The sequence below is a fragment of the Spea bombifrons genome, chromosome 8 (assembly GCF_027358695.1).
Source record: "Spea bombifrons isolate aSpeBom1 chromosome 8, aSpeBom1.2.pri, whole genome shotgun sequence".
NCBI classification, from domain to species: domain Eukaryota; kingdom Metazoa; phylum Chordata; class Amphibia; order Anura; family Pelobatidae; genus Spea; species Spea bombifrons.
The window spans coordinates 443,373-457,978 of NC_071094.1; the positions used below are offsets into that span (position 1 = coordinate 443,373).

The following is a 14,606-nucleotide window of genomic DNA, read 5'->3' on the forward strand; positions in this document are numbered from 1 at the left end:
ACCCCACAATGGTCTGTGTCCTCAGAATGTTCTGAAGTGGAACAAGTGGGTTGTGTACTGGCGTGTAGTGGAGTGTGTACCGGAGTGGAGTGTATAGTGGAGCGTGAGTACCATAGCATGTTGTGGAGTGTGTGCCGGCATGGTGAGTGCGCTGGGAGGCGGAACCCTCTGCTTTGAGTTACTCCTGTTTATAAATAAAGACTGAGTATCTCAGATTCTCGGCCTCTATCTGGGCTCCTACTCGCATTAACCCTCCGGCGGCTGCTGCCCGACGAGACCCCAAATCTCCTAACGTACAGCGGAGGGTAAAAAGCAGACCGGCTGACGACGACTGTGGAGGGTTTCTTGGCACGTGCCGGCAGCTTGTGCTGCACACCCCAGCCCCCCCCCCCGGCAGGTCACGGAGTGTTTGGACGGCGTACGACTTAGACGATCAGGTAAGATATGGTGCAGCTCAATGAGAACGCGCCAGGTGTCCCCAGGACCTTGTGGAGGTCACTCGTTTGGGAAGACAACACATGTCCGGCCAGCGCAGGGGACTATAAACCGGCAGGGACTGTGCCGACCGGACCTGTCCCTCTCGTGATCCTCGTATCGCAGGTTTAGACACCACGTCCTCCATTTTCTGGATTTCCCCACCATGGCCACCTGGCTCATACTAGCCTTGGCTGCAGTTACCACAGCCTGGGCCAAAGTGAGTCCAAATTTCAGTGACTGCCGAGGGCAGTTCTATGCGGGTTCCCCGCCCCAGGGGTTCGAGAGCCTCTCCAGTCAGAGCAACGTTATCGCACCCATCTGCCAGATGTACGAGACTTACAACAACCCCTTCTTTGCTTCTCTTTACCACAAAGGGAACCGGGTGCCCTTATACTCGGCCTACATCCTGGACTTCCGACCCGGTGACGTGACCGGCGAAGATCTGACCTTCCGGCTGGAGCCCCAGGTGAGACCAACCTCCCTCTACACAAAGCCGTAGATAAGTGAAACAGCCTCCCAGCAGAGGTGGTAGAGGGTAATACAGCGAGGGTATTTGTTAGAATATTCTTTGTCTTGAATATCTAAACTTCTCCAGTGACCAAACAGCAACCAAGACCACGGCTTCTATGTCTTATTGAGCAGGTTTATTCGATAACAAAGTATCAATACATACAGTACTGGGTGGTGGAACAAACGGGGATAAAAATATTCTTGGTGAGATGAAGGTGAGAGAGCGTAGAAAGAGACCTTGTAACCATGCCTATTTATACCCCTTTACATTTGGTTAGGGTATACGTTAAGGAATCCTATTGGAGCAGTCATAGGATACACCGGCATTCCACAGAAGATCCTCTAAGCTACGTCACATAATTGATACCATATCGTGTTCCTGCATTCAGGCCTAAAATGTGCAGAACAAAATAAAAGTATAAAAATAATTTCTTACAGAATTAAACACGCATGGGATAGACATCCGGCCCCTGAATAAAGTCGGGCAGTCGGGGGCCGATCTGCCGACGGGTTCTGGGTTGCTATAGATCTATCCTACAGAGATCGGGTCAGTGTTATCAGTAACAATAAAGATCCATCGGGTTCCGAGAGCGTTCGGTTAGAATGTTAGGAACGCTGCGGGGTATTAGAGAATTCCGGGAGTATTAACGTTAGTAGTCTATACTATAATCCATGCCCTGCTGCCGTTCCAGCTGGTGGACACCAGGCTCCCCCAACAGATCACGCTGCAGCCAGCGACAGAAACCGCCATTCGTAACCTGGGCCTGCCTGGGGTGCCGGGGGATCTGATCCGACAGAACCAAGCCGTCAACTCGGATTACACCGGGAGCAACTACCACAAGGGCCACCTGAACCCCAACGCTGACCACCCCGACGGCCCAGGGCAGGAGGTCACGTACACGCTGACCAACGTGGCCCCCATGTACGGGTCACTGAACAGCGGCGCATGGAGGTCCAACGAGGCCAAAGTGCGGAGCATCGCGGCCACCTGCGGGAAGATGTACGTCGTCACGGGAACGGTTCCGGGAAACAACTGGATTTCTTTAAACGGGGTGAAGAGAATTAACATCCCCAGCCACGTCTGGAGCGCCTTCTGCTGCCTGGACAACAACAACCGGCCAATCAGAGCCGAGGGCTCACTGGCCCCCAACAACGCCAACACGGTCCAGGCCGGCCTCAGTATCTCCAGCCTCCAGAGCCAGCTGCGGTCTCTGCTGGGAGTCAGCGTCACCTTATTCCAGAACAACTGTGTCTAGCGGGAGACTCGTGACCCCCAATAAAGATCTTTGCTCTCTGAACCGGCGTCGCGGCCTCTTATTTCCCTAAAAACGTAATCCTTCCGGACTCTGCCCGCCGTTGGTCTTGTCTTAGATTCAGCAGCCGTATGTCTATCCCATGCATGTTTAATACCCTCACTGTATTACCCTCTACCACTTCTGCTGGGAGGCTGTTCCACTTATCCACCACCCTATCAGTAAAGTAAAACTTCCTTCCGTTCCCAGAGAATTCAGAGAAAAGCGGAACAGAGACATTTTGTAATTCGGATGCCAGGAATGGAGGCTGGAAGGTGGATGAGAGATCGGGGCAAGAAGAGAGATGGAGGGGGGGGTGAGAAGTGTAGAGGTGCCGTGTATCTGTGTGGTGTGTTGTATAGTGTTGTGTAGTGTTATATAGCCGTGTTGTGTATCTATATGTTATGATGTGTTGTATAGCGGTGCTGTGTGTTATGATGTGTTGTGTAGTGTTATATAGCAGTGTTGTGTATCTGTGTGTTATATAGGGTTGTGTATCTGTGTGTTGTGTTGTATAGCGGTGCTGTGTATCTGTGTGGTGTGTTATATAGTAGTGTTGTGTATATGATGTGTTGTGTTGTATAGCGGTGCTGTGTATCTGTGTGGTGTGTTATATAGTAGTGTTGTGTATATGATGTGTTGTATAGCGGTTCTGTGTATCTGTGGGGTGTGTTGTGTTATATAGTAGTGTTGTGTATATGATGTGTTGTGTTGTAGAGCGGTGCTGTGTATCTGTGTGGTTTGTTGTGTTATATAGTATTGTTGTGTATATGTGTGATGTGTTGTATAGCGGTGCTGTGTATCTGTGCGGTGTTATATTGTAGTGTTGTGTATATGATGTGTTGTATAGCGGTTCTGTGTATCTGTGTGTTGTGTTGTGTTATATAGTAGTGTTGTGTATATGATGTGTTGTGTTGTATAGTTGTGCTGTGTATCTGTGGGGTGTGTTGTGTTATATAGTAGTGTTGTGTATGTGTTGTAGAGCGGTGGTGTGTTATATAGTAGTGTTGTGTATCTGTGTGTTGTGTTGTATAGCGGTGTTGTGTATCTGTGTGTTGTATAGCGGTGCTGTGTATCTGTGTGGTGTGTTATACAGTAGTGTTGTGTATGTGTTGTATAGTGGTGCTGTGTATCTGTGTGGTGTGTTATATAGTAGTGTTGTGTATATGATGTGTTGCGTTGTATAGTGGTGCTGTGTATCTGTGTGGTGTGTTATACAGTAGTGTTGTGTATGTGTTGTATAGTGGTGCTGTGTATCTGTGTGGTGTGTTATATAGTAGTGTTGTGTATATGATGTGTTGTGTTGTATAGCGGTGCTGTGTATCTGTGTGTCGCAGCAGCAGGAGGGGAAGGAGTCAGGAGGGGGCAGGAAGGGGAAGGGACTCCATGTGGGCGGGGTCCGTTTAGGGCGGGGATTCGCTGGGGGAGGGTCGCACAGGAACAATGGCTGCGGATTCCAGGGAGCCGCCGGGCCTTCTCAGTGTCATTGACTGACTGCCCCTCGGAGACAGGGTGAGCGGCCCGTCTGCCCCCCTATACCCCCGCCCGGGGCAGCGTGTTTGGGGTAGGATGCAGTGAGGGGTATCTGGCGGAGAGAGGGCAGTGACGGGGCGGGGGTAGGATGCAGCGACAGCTCTCAAAATGCAGGGGTAGTTGGGAGGGGGCTCCTGGGGCTAACCTGGTAGCTGCCATTAGATGTTGTTAGTAGAACAGATGGGGTGTGGGGCAGAATCTGGGTATCAGGAGGCAGATTCCAAAGAAACAGCGCAGGATGGGGTTAGAATGTGCAGATAGTCCAGCAGTGACAGGGGGGTTAGAATGTGCAGATAGTCCAGCAGTGACAGGGGGGTTAGAATGTGCAGATAGTCCAGCAGTGATGGGCGGTTAGAATGTGCAGATAGTCCAGCAGTGACAGGGGGTTAGAATGTGCAGATAGTCCAGCAGTGACAGGGGGTTAGAATGTGCAGATAGTCCAGCAGTGATGGGGGGGTTAGAATGTGCAGATAGTCCAGCAGTGACAGGGGGTTAGAATGTGCAGATAGTCCAGCAGTGACAGGGGGGTTAGAATGTGCAGATAGTCCAGCAGTGACAGGGGGTTAGAATGTGCAGATAGTCCAGCAGTGACAGCGGGGTTAGAATGTGCAGATAGTCCAGCAGTGACAGGGGGTTAGAATGTGCAGATAGTCCAGCAGTGACAGGGGGGTTAGATTGCGCAGATAGTCCAGCAGTGACAGCGGGGTTAGAATGTGCAGATAGTCCAGCAGTGACAGGGGGTTAGAATGTGCAGATAGTCCAGCAGTGACAGCGGGGTTAGAATGTGCAGATAGTCCAGCAGTGATGGGGGTTAGAATGTGCAGATAGTCCAGCAGTGACAGGGGGGTTAGAATGTGCAGATAGTCCAGCAGTGATGGGGGTTAGAATGTGCAGATAGTCCAGCAGTGACAGGGGGGTTAGAATGTGCAGATAGTCCAGCAGTGACAGGGGGGTTAGAATGCGCAGATAGTCCAGCAGTGATGGGTTAGAATGCACAGATAGTCCAGCAGTGATGGGTTAGAATGCACAGATAGTCCAGCAGTGATGGGTTAGAATGCACAGATAGTCCAGCAGTGATGGGTTAGAATGCACAGATAGTCCAGCAGTGATGGGTTAGAATGTGCAGATAGTCCAGCAGTGATGGGTTAGAATGCACAGATAGTCCAGCAGTGATGGGTTAGAATGCGCAGATAGTCCAGCAGTGATGGGCGGTTAGAATGTGCAGATAGTCCAGCAGTGATGGGTTAGAATGCACAGATAGTCCAGCAGTGATGGGTTAGAATGCGCAGATAGTCCAGCAGTGATGGGCGGTTAGAATGTGCAGATAGTCCAGCAGTGATGGGTTAGAATGCACAGATAGTCCAGCAGTGATGGGTTAGATTGCGCAGATAGTCCAGCAGTGACAGGGGGGTTAGAATGTGCAGATAGTCCAGCAGTGACAGGGGGGTTAGAATGTGCAGATAGTCCAGCAGTGACAGGGGGGTTAGAATGTGCAGATAGTCCAGCAGTGACAGGGGGGTTAGATTGCGCAGATAGTCCAGCAGTGACAGGGGGGTTAGAATGCGCAGATAGTCCAGCAGTGATGGGGGGGTTAGAATGCACAGATAGTCCAGCAGTGATGGGCGGTTAGAATGTGCAGATAGTCCAGTAGTGACAGGGGGGATTAGAATGTGCAGATAGTCCAGTAGTGACAGGGGGGATTAGAATGTGCAGATAGTCCAGCAGTGACCGGGGGGGGGGTTAGAATGTGCAGATAGTCCAGCAGTGACCGGGGGGGGGGGTTAGAATGTGCAGATAGTCCAGCAGTGACAGGGGGGATTAGAATGTGCAGATAGTCCAGCAGTGACAGGGGGGGATTAGAATGTGCAGATAGTCCAGCAGTGACAGGGGGGGATTAGAATGTGCAGATAGTCCAGCAGTGACAGCGGGGGAATAGAATGCTCTTAGAAGCCAGCAGTAACCAGGAAAGGGATATATTGTCCAGCAGAAACATGAATGAGGATTAGAATGCTCTGATATCAAGCAGTAATGAGATAAATGTTAGAATGTACTGATAATCCAGCAGCAACTGTTGGGGAAATTAGACTGTGCAGACTGTGCATCAATACCAGGATTTAGGATTAGAATGTTCTGATAATCCAGTGGTAACACAAGAGAGGATTACAATGTAACAAACGGTAACGGGAGAGAGATCCAAATGTGCAGATGGTCCCGCAGGAACATGAAGGAGGAACGAGCAGCTTGTCCAACCGTGACAGGAGGTATAGAGGATGCTGAGCTCAGTAGTAACTGGGGTTAGAATGTGTGAGGGGCGCAGTAGTAACAAGAGGAAGGATTTGAATGTGCAGATAATTTTGAGGTAACAAGGTGATTAGAATGTTCCAACGGCACAGACAGTCCGTGAATTACAGGAGAGGGGTTTATAACGTTCGGATAGTCCAGCAGTAATAATATGAATATTAGAATGTGCTGAAGCAACAGGCGATGGATTAGAGGGAGATTAGTGAGTGTAACGGGCCTGGGGTTAGAATGTGCTGATGGTCCCGCGGTTAAGGATGGAGGATTAGAATGCTGCGATATCCAACAGTAACAAGATGAAGGTTAGAATGTTCTGATAGTCCAGCTGTAATAGTAATGATAATTAGAATGTGCTGATAGTAGCAGGAGTATTATTTACACGCCGTTACCCTTATGGGTAGGGGGGATTTGCCTATACAGATGGACTGTTCACGAGCACCGGAGGCAGGAGGAGGTACATGTGCTGTGTGATATTATGTTTCTCACGCACTTTCTAGCATAGAGGATAACAAGGCCCTTGCGGCTCCTTTCTGTACATTCTGTAGCGGTCTGTTACCAGCCGATCACATTCAAAGCCGCTCTAGCTGTGGCTACCGCAGAGGATCAGAGCCGTATGACAGGACATGGAAAAGAATAAAACATGTAGCGGACAAAGACAAATTAGAATGCTCTGTTAGACTGTGCACGGAGAGAGACCGATTAGAGTGCGCTGTGACGTTCAGTGCAGTCACGGATTGTATGTCGAGGAGTCCTAGAGGTTTGCTTTACATCTGTGCTGATGGTGAATGATGCCCCGAGCTGCCCCGGGAGATTGCCCTAGTGGCGCAGGGTGTAACCCTTTCAGTGCCAGGGGATATGCAGCGCGGTAGTGTATTGTGTTCCGCGTTCCAGCAGATAAGTGCCAGACTTGGACGGCTATTAGTGATTGTTACTCGTTTCTGCCTTACCCCCTCCTTTTTTACCCCTCCATCCCCCATACCCCCCGATCCGTGCCCAGAATCCTCATTTTCCGCTTTCCTTCCAGCTGGAGCCATGGATCGGATGAAAAAAATCAAAAGACAACTTTCCATGACCCTTCGGGGTGGGCGGGCGGTGGAGAAAAACCCTGGAGACCACTCCGAGCCCATCAACCTGGAGGAGAACAGCAGCGATAACGGTGAGTGCCCCTTCCCGAGAACCCCAGCCGTCGGGGGCTATGGATCCCGCCAGACTGAGTCACTACACTGCTTTATCCCGTAGAGTGAGTAAGGGAGAGCCGATGGGGGGCAGAGCCCACCAAAAGTCAGGAATGGAAGGGCAGAGGGTGAGATACTTGAGGATGGCGGGAAGAAAGGGTAAGGGACACCCAGCAATGGCGGAGAGCAGACACCAGGATGGTGGAGAACGCGGGCGCTGGGAAGGTGGAGAGGGGAGACGGGGATGGTGGAGAACGCGGGCGCTGGGAAGGTGGAGAGGGGAGACGGGGATGGTGGAGAACGCGGGCGCTGGGATGGAAGAGAGGGGAGGCACAGGGATGGTGGAGCGTGCTGGGATGGTGGAGGGGGAAGATAATGGGATGTTGGATCGTGCTGGGATGGTGGAGGGGGAAGATAATGGGATGGTAGAGAGTGCTGGGATGGTGGAGGGGGGAGATAATGGGCTGGTGGAGAGTGCTGGGATGGTGGAGGGGGGAGATAATGGGATGGTGGAGAGTGCTGGGATGGTGGAGGGGGGGAGATAATGGGATGGTGGAGGGGGGAGATGTATCGTGAAATAGGGGACGGGGGGGAGAGAACAGGATAAGGCAGAGAATGATGATTCAGTCACTGGAAGGAGATTTGGGGGTTTATACTGACCCCCTGAGTGCGACCCCCGTCAGGTAAGTGGGTCTCTCTGTTACTCGGGACACGGGGTGTTTCTCCGACACACGGCAGGTAAGTTGCTTTGCATGCGGCTGATTTTGGGGGGAAATCTGGGTATTTTCTTTCCTGTGTTTTTTGGTTCTCCGTTTATTATTATTTTATATTTTATGATTTCCTTTTTTTTTGGTTAATTTTTTTTCCCTTGCTGTTTCTCCCTCTCCCTGCTACCCCCGCCCCCCCATCTCAAACCTGCCGTGGCACTCCCACCCATCCACCTTCTCCCCAATGGCTTCATTTCTGTCTACGTTCTTTTTTCCATTATTCCGTCCATCCTTACAACGGGTTCCCGATACATGTTCCCTACCTGCTACCGCCCCCTGCCATATCGCCCTTTGCCCCTATCTCCCTACGTGACCCCCCCACCTCTCCCTGCTCTTGCCCCTCTTTCTGCCCCTGCTCTTGTCCTGCCCCTCAGAGCCCATCGTCAGAAATGGGAGAAGCCTCTCGTCCCACAGCATGCAATCCTTCCTGCATCAGTACACAGCCGGCTCCTTCCAAAAGCCGCCCATCCCCCGGCCTCACAGCGCCATCTGCAGGAGCCTGAGCTCTTACCTGAACAGGAGCAGCAGACTAGGTACGTGTGTGCGTGTCTGCGTGTGCATGCGCTGCGCTCTGCTTACACGCTGCCGTCACGCTGTGTGCGTGTGAATGGACCGCTGTGTGATGTGTGCGATTCGCTTAACGCGTCGCCTGCTACCAGTGTGCGTGTCTTTTAGGTGATCACGGAGTAGCAAACTGTTTTCTCTCTGTTTTTGGAATAAACCCCAGATTTCCCCACGTTGGGCACTTTGTGTTATTAACCCTTTAAAAAAAACCTTGTAATCTGTGTGACTGCTGATTGCTCCTGTAACCCCTCGGTATTCCCGGCTCCTGCGGGGGGCGCTGTGCGAGCGGCTGTATTCCCGGCTCCTGCGGGGGGCGCTGTGCCAGCGGCTGTATTCCCGGCTCCTGCGGGGGGCGCTGTGCCAGCGGCTGTATTCCCGGCTCCTGCGGGGGGCGCTGTGCCAGCGGCTGTATTCCCGGCTCCTGCGGGGGGCGCTGTGCCAGCGGCTGTATTCCCGGCTCCTGCGGGGGGCGCTGTGCCAGCGGCTGTATTCCCGGCTCCTGCGGGGGGCGCTGTGCCAGCGGCTGTATTCCCGGCTCCTGCGGGGGGCGCTGTGCGAGCGGCTGTATTCCCGGCTCCTGCGGGGGGTGCTGTGCGAGCGGCTGTATTCCCGGCTCCTGCGGGGGGCGCTGTGCGCTCTCCTCTTGTCCAGTGTTGTCTTGAGTTGTTTTCTTTATGTGGTCTGTGGCCCCTGTACCCTTCCCATTTCATACCTCCTTTCTGTCTGCAATGAGGGGGCAGTTCCCCCCCCAGCGCGGGGGCAGTTTCCCCCCCAGCGCGGGGCACGCCAAGCACCTATCCCATAGCTGCATTTAGCATCCCTCCCCCTCTGATGCCCGCACGCCCTTTCTGTTTAGAGATTGTACATGAAGACCTGAAGATGGGCTCCGATGGGGAGAGCGACCAGGCCTCGGGCTCCTCCGACGAGGTCCAGTCCCCGGTGCGAGTGCGGATGAGGAATAACGTGGCCCGGAAAATATCCACGGAGGTAACGTTTCAGCCAGATCCCCGATCTCTGCCCCCCTTTGCTCGGGGGTGTTGCCCTCCTTCACCCCTGCTTGCCCCCCTTCTCTCCTCCTCTCGGGGCAGTAATGAGCATTTCCCCTCTCTCTCTCGCAGGACGTCAATAAGCGCCTGTCCCTGCCGGCTGATATCCGTCTTCCCGAGGGGTACCTGGAGAAACTGGCTCTCAGCAGCCCCCCTTTCGATAAACCTCTGAGCAGGAGACTACGGCGCGTTTCGCTGGTAAGCGGCCATTTTAACAGCCCTGAATGTGCGTACGGGAAGCGGGGTCTGGGGAGCACGCGTGCGACAATCCCGTGGGGTGAGGGTGGCAGGGGCAGATCTGCTGCACCCGTTGCTGACGGTTCTCGTGTCTCTGTGTCTTGCAGTCGGAGATCGGGTTTGGGAAGCTGGAGACTTACGTCAAGTTGGATAAGCTCGGAGAGGTGAGTGCGCGTGGTGCAGGGCGCGGGAGTGCGCGTGGTGCAGGGCGCGGGAGTGCGCGTGGTGCAGGGCGCGGGAGTGCGCGTGGTGCAGGGCGCGGGAGTGCGTGTGGTGCGCGGGAGCCACAGACACTCTTCTGCGTGTTAATGTTTCTTTGTTTCATAATTCAGGGCACTTACGCCACCGTGTACAAGGGCCGCAGTAAACTGACCGAGAACCTGGTAGCTCTTAAGGAGATCCGACTGGAACACGAGGAGGGAGCCCCGTGCACAGCCATCAGAGAGGGTGAGTGTTGGGGAGGTCGGGATCGGGGGGGGGGGTTTGTGGCCAGCGGTCTCACCCCAGAAGGCCGCAGCTTAGTTTACGCCCGTGCTCATCACATCGGGAGATCCTGTAGGCCTGCGCTCAGCGCCCCCCGTCATTGGGTACAGCTTTCTGTAGGGTGGTCTTCTGCTGCCGAAACCCTCGCTGTAGGGTGGGCTCTCCAGCTTGTAGAGGTTATTTGAGTGTTCGTGGCCGGTCAGTCCGTTCTCTCGGCCACTGGGGCTTCCTCCCGTTCTTCTGTCCCACCGCAGCTAAACCCCTGGAGCGCCGCAGCTCGCCTTATATCCCCAACTTGTAGCCGTTCGGCTATTTCTGCTAATAAATTGGCCCCGGAGTGTAAACTGCCCCAGGTTTAGGTCTCACGTCCGGAGGGCACGAGTCCACGGGATTAGTGAGCGCCTCGTGATTCTCAAATCCCTTCTGAAGCTCGCCGCCGACTAAAGCCTCTTCTGCTCCTGTGCTTTTCTTGGTAGTTTCTCTCCTGAAGGATTTAAAACACGCGAATATTGTCACCCTTCATGACATCATCCACACGGAGAGGACTCTGACGCTCGTCTTTGAGTATTTGGTGAGTGGGGGGGAAGTGGCCGCGGAGGGACGTGATGCCCGTGGGGACGCTCACTTCTCGTTATAGCCCGTCATGTAGAACCTTCGCTGTGTGACCTTTTTGTCTGGAGTGTTCTAGATTCAGACACAATAAAAAAAAAAAAACATGAGTTTGGTGAAGAAACGGGGGCCAGGTTTGGTTGTCGTGGACGTGACGTGGAGCCTGTTGTGGTCGGAGTAACCCTTGATATGTTTTTCAGGACAAAGATTTGAAGCAGTATCTGGACGACTGCGGTAACCTCATAGCTCTCCACAATGTGAAGGTGAGGAGACCGGGGCGGGGGGATGTCCGGGAGATACTCGAGGGGTGGGTGGGTCATTGGTGGTGGGTCATTGGGGGTGGGTCATTGGGGGTGGGTCATTGGGGCTGGGTCATTGGGGCTGGGTCATTGGGGCTGGGTCAGGTACGTGTCAAGCCGCACGGATGAATGACCGCTGCCTTCTCCCCCAGCTCTTCCTTTTCCAGCTGCTCCGGGGTCTGGCTTATTGTCACCGGCGTAAAGTGCTTCACAGAGACCTGAAACCCCAGAACCTTCTCATCAACGAGAAAGGGGAACTTAAACTGGCCGACTTCGGTGAGCGGGGGGGGGGAGACGGTGGCCGGGAATGGGGGGCGGTAATGAGAAGAGAGGGTTGTTAATTGAGAGCTTTTCCTTCCCCAGGTTTAGCCCGTGCAAAATCCATCCCCACCAAGACCTACTCCAACGAGGTGGTGACGCTGTGGTATCGGCCGCCGGACATCCTGCTGGGGTCCACGGAATACTCCACGCAGATCGATATGTGGTGAGGGCCGCTTAGCTTGGATCGGGGGATGTATGAGAGGTGTGAGTACACAACGAGTGCGCCAGGTGTAATCTGCGCATGTGCCGGGAGTCACGCTTTTTACATCCGTGTGAGACGGCTTCACGTGCTCGGTGGGTGGGGAGAGTGGCGTTGGGGGGGCTGGATGGAGGGGGCGCCCTTAATCCTGTCTCTGTTATTTTAGGGGAGTTGGCTGCATTTTCTACGAGATGGTTACAGGGCGACCGCTCTTCCCAGGATCGACCGTGGAGGAACAGCTGCATTTTATATTCCGCATACTCGGTATTTTCACTAACGGGACTCCCCATGTTTTGGTGGGGGTGATAATCCAGTTGGCTGCCCCCATCTATCGCATGGGAGGACGTGCGAATCGGGGTGACTGCTCCTGTGCATCGTGTGGGACAGGCGTGCGAATCGGGGTGACTGCTCCTGTGGGAAGGGCGTGCAGATCGGGGTGACTGCTCCTGTGCATCGCTGCTCCCGGGTGACTGCTCCTGTGCGTCGCTGCTTCCGGGTGACTGCTCCCGGGTGACTGCTCCTGTGCGTCGCTGCTCCCGGGTGACTGCTCCTGTGCGTCGCTGCTCCCGGGTGACTGCTCCTGTGCGTCGCTGCTCCCGGGTGACTGCTCCTGTGCGTCGCTGCTCCGGGTGACTGCTCCTGTGCGTCGCTGCTCCCGGGTGACTGCTCCCGGGTGACTGCTCCTGTGCGTCGCTGCTCCCGGGTGACTGCTCCTGTGCGTCGCTGCTCCCGGGTGACTGCTCCCGGGTGACTGCTCCTGTGCGTCGCTGCTCCCGGGTGACTGCTCCCGGGTGACTGCTCCAATATTATGGTGGAGGTTGAAATAAAAATGACTCTTGATGTCTCCCCAGGGACCCCCACGGAAGAAACGTGGCCGGGAATTCTCTCGAATGAAGAATTTAAATCCTACAATTATCCCAGATATTATCCCGATCCCCTCCAGAAGCACGCAGCGAGGTGAGCGTCCGGCGCAGGTACGATTCCGCGGGTATTCACTGACGGCAAACTGATTCTTATCTCTCTGCGCAGGCTGGACACGGAGGGAGCCGACCTGTTATCCAAACTACTCCAGGTAAGAGCAACGCAGAGGCGCACGGCGCGGATACACAGAGCTCATACCGGTCATAGAGGTTTGGCCGGCCGGAGGTTGTCGCGCCTCGCAGTATTTACCGGTTCATGTTTTCTTCTCGTAGCTGGAGGGCAGGAGCAGGATCTCCGCCGAGGAGGCAATGAGGCACTCGTACTTCCATGAGCTCGGGGAGAGGATCCACAAACTACCGGACAGTGAGTGCCGCTCAGCCGGTTACTTTTCTCACCGCTTTGGTGTTTTTAGGGGTATTTTTCACTTGGGGGTAATGCGGATTCTCTTTTCTTCTCCAGCCACGTCCATCTTTACACTGAAAGAGATTAGCCTGGAACCGGAGACGAAGCACCGGCCGGTGCCTGAGCCAGGTGAGGAGACGGTCCTCGCTGCCCGCGGGGGGTGGGATTTCGTTTGTCGGATGTAGGGTAACAAACCGAGGCCCGGGTCTAGTGTTGGTCCGTGGCGTGGGCCACAGACGCTCCGTGTAGGACATGGGTGGGTTGGGCAGGATTTTAGGGCATGTGGGGGGGCTCTGGCTCCTGGTACACACACGCGGTGCTCACGTGACGTCTTTGCGTCTGTCTCTTTTAGTTCACATACAGTCTCACGGGCTCAACCTGGTCCTCGGGTGAACGGATGGAGCGTTGGCCTCAGGACGAGAGAGACCCAGAGCGCTGGAAGAAAGTGGAGCCGGGCCGTGCCGTGTGTGCCCGCGGCTGCCGGACGAGTGAACGTGGCTCTTAGGCAGTGCCAGCATGTGGCACCTACACTCCCCATATTATCTCCCAAGCCCATGCGATCCGAGTACGGACACTACGTGCCGATTTGCTGCTGTCCCTCCTGGGACCCTTCCCACCCCTGCTGTGTGTCATGCTGTGCCCTTGCTGCCCCTTCTACCCTTGTGTGCTTGACTTTTTTTTCCTTGGCCCTGGATGCCCCGCAGGGCTCCTGTATATGAAGGACTTTTCACAGCTGCCACCTGACCTGGCGCAGAACCGGACAGGTTCTAGATCACACAAAACCAGGGGCAGCCTTTGCTCGGAGCCTCCTACATCAGAAGGGGAGAAAAGGGGGCCACGTGCGAAACGGGAGAGGACTGTGGGGGGCTTGAAGTACGACGCTGCAGTGGAGTGAGCGGGGAAGCGAGTGGAGTGTGATGAGGAGAAAGGTTCTAGGTAATCAGTGGGGGAGGGGTTTCAAATCCCAATGTTAAGCCATCGCAGTATGACCGTATCCTCATTTATATTGCAGAGGGTGTATTTAATCTTTTTGGGGTCTCTGAATTAGGCTAGGTGCCCCGTGTAGCGTGAGGTCGTACGCGTGTAGCGTGAGGTCGTACGCGTGTAGCGTGAGATCGTACGCGTGTAGCATGCGCGTTCTCCAAAGCGGAGGCACCAGGTTTTACTCAGGAATTAAGTTGTAGGGTTGAGTCAGTATTAGACGGGGAATGGCCCTTCAGACAGGAGGGCTTCCGATATACTAAAGACGATGGTGCGGGACCAGTGTGAGGCGAGCGGGTTAGAACACAGATGCCCCGATTCTGCGCATGGAGAGGGCGTTTGCCGCCCCCCCCGGAGGCTGCGTTCCCTTCCCAACTTAAAACAAATGATCCGTTTGTGTCGGTGGGAGAGGAGCCGGAGCGAAACCCCCCTCTCCCCGCTACATATCACATGTATGAACGACTATTAAAATCCAAACTTCAAACCGCGTTC

General features: G+C 54.3%; 2 protein-coding genes across 4 annotated transcripts; both read left to right on the forward strand.

The window, feature by feature from the left end:
* Nucleotides 1–579: 579 nt before the first annotated feature.
* LOC128503391 (endonuclease domain-containing 1 protein-like) lies at nt 580–2,285 on the forward strand. Its single transcript, XM_053473467.1, has 2 exons — nt 580–943; nt 1,680–2,285. The coding sequence occupies exons 1-2, from the start codon at nt 641–643 to the stop codon at nt 2,241–2,243; spliced, it is 867 nt and encodes a 288-aa protein (XP_053329442.1). The 5' UTR covers nt 580–640; the 3' UTR covers nt 2,244–2,285.
* Nucleotides 2,286–3,690: 1,405 nt separating this feature from the next.
* On the forward strand, nt 3,691–14,602 carry CDK16 (cyclin dependent kinase 16). Of its 3 annotated transcripts, none has more exons than XM_053473463.1 (18): nt 3,691–3,791; nt 7,135–7,266; nt 8,427–8,585; nt 9,473–9,603; nt 9,735–9,860; nt 10,007–10,063; nt 10,232–10,346; nt 10,859–10,953; nt 11,192–11,254; nt 11,443–11,566; nt 11,654–11,774; nt 11,977–12,074; nt 12,662–12,767; nt 12,840–12,882; nt 13,004–13,094; nt 13,191–13,262; nt 13,486–14,205; nt 14,248–14,602. In XM_053473463.1, the coding sequence occupies exons 2-17, from the start codon at nt 7,143–7,145 to the stop codon at nt 13,524–13,526; spliced, it is 1,566 nt and encodes a 521-aa protein (XP_053329438.1). In that variant the 5' UTR covers nt 3,691–3,791; nt 7,135–7,142; the 3' UTR covers nt 13,527–14,205; nt 14,248–14,602. The 3 variants fall into 3 exon arrangements, with proteins under 3 accessions (XP_053329438.1, XP_053329437.1, XP_053329439.1); XM_053473462.1 differs by lacking the exon at nt 3,691–3,791 and adding an exon at nt 5,956–6,073; XM_053473464.1 differs by lacking the exons at nt 3,691–3,791; nt 8,427–8,585 and adding an exon at nt 5,956–6,073.
* The last annotated feature ends 4 nt before the right edge of the window (nt 14,603–14,606 follow it).

What these genes read in the sequence shown, in the direction of transcription:
- LOC128503391 (XM_053473467.1), top strand. Translation starts at nt 641, where the DNA reads ATGGCCACCTGGCTCATACTAGCCTTGGCTGCAGTTACCACAGCCTGG. An exon ending in CCTTCCGGCTGGAGCCCCAG is followed by an intron (nt 944 to 1,679) that starts GTGAGACCAACC and finishes CTGCCGTTCCAG; the next exon opens with CTGGTGGACACCAGGCTCCC.
- CDK16 (XM_053473462.1), top strand. Translation starts at nt 6,010, where the DNA reads ATGTGCAGATGGTCCCGCAGGAACATGAAGGAGGAACGAGCAGCTTGT. An exon ending in AGTTGGATAAGCTCGGAGAG is followed by an intron (nt 10,064 to 10,231) that starts GTGAGTGCGCGT and finishes TTCATAATTCAG; the next exon opens with GGCACTTACGCCACCGTGTA. An exon ending in GTGCACAGCCATCAGAGAGG is followed by an intron (nt 10,347 to 10,858) that starts GTGAGTGTTGGG and finishes TTTTCTTGGTAG; the next exon opens with TTTCTCTCCTGAAGGATTTA.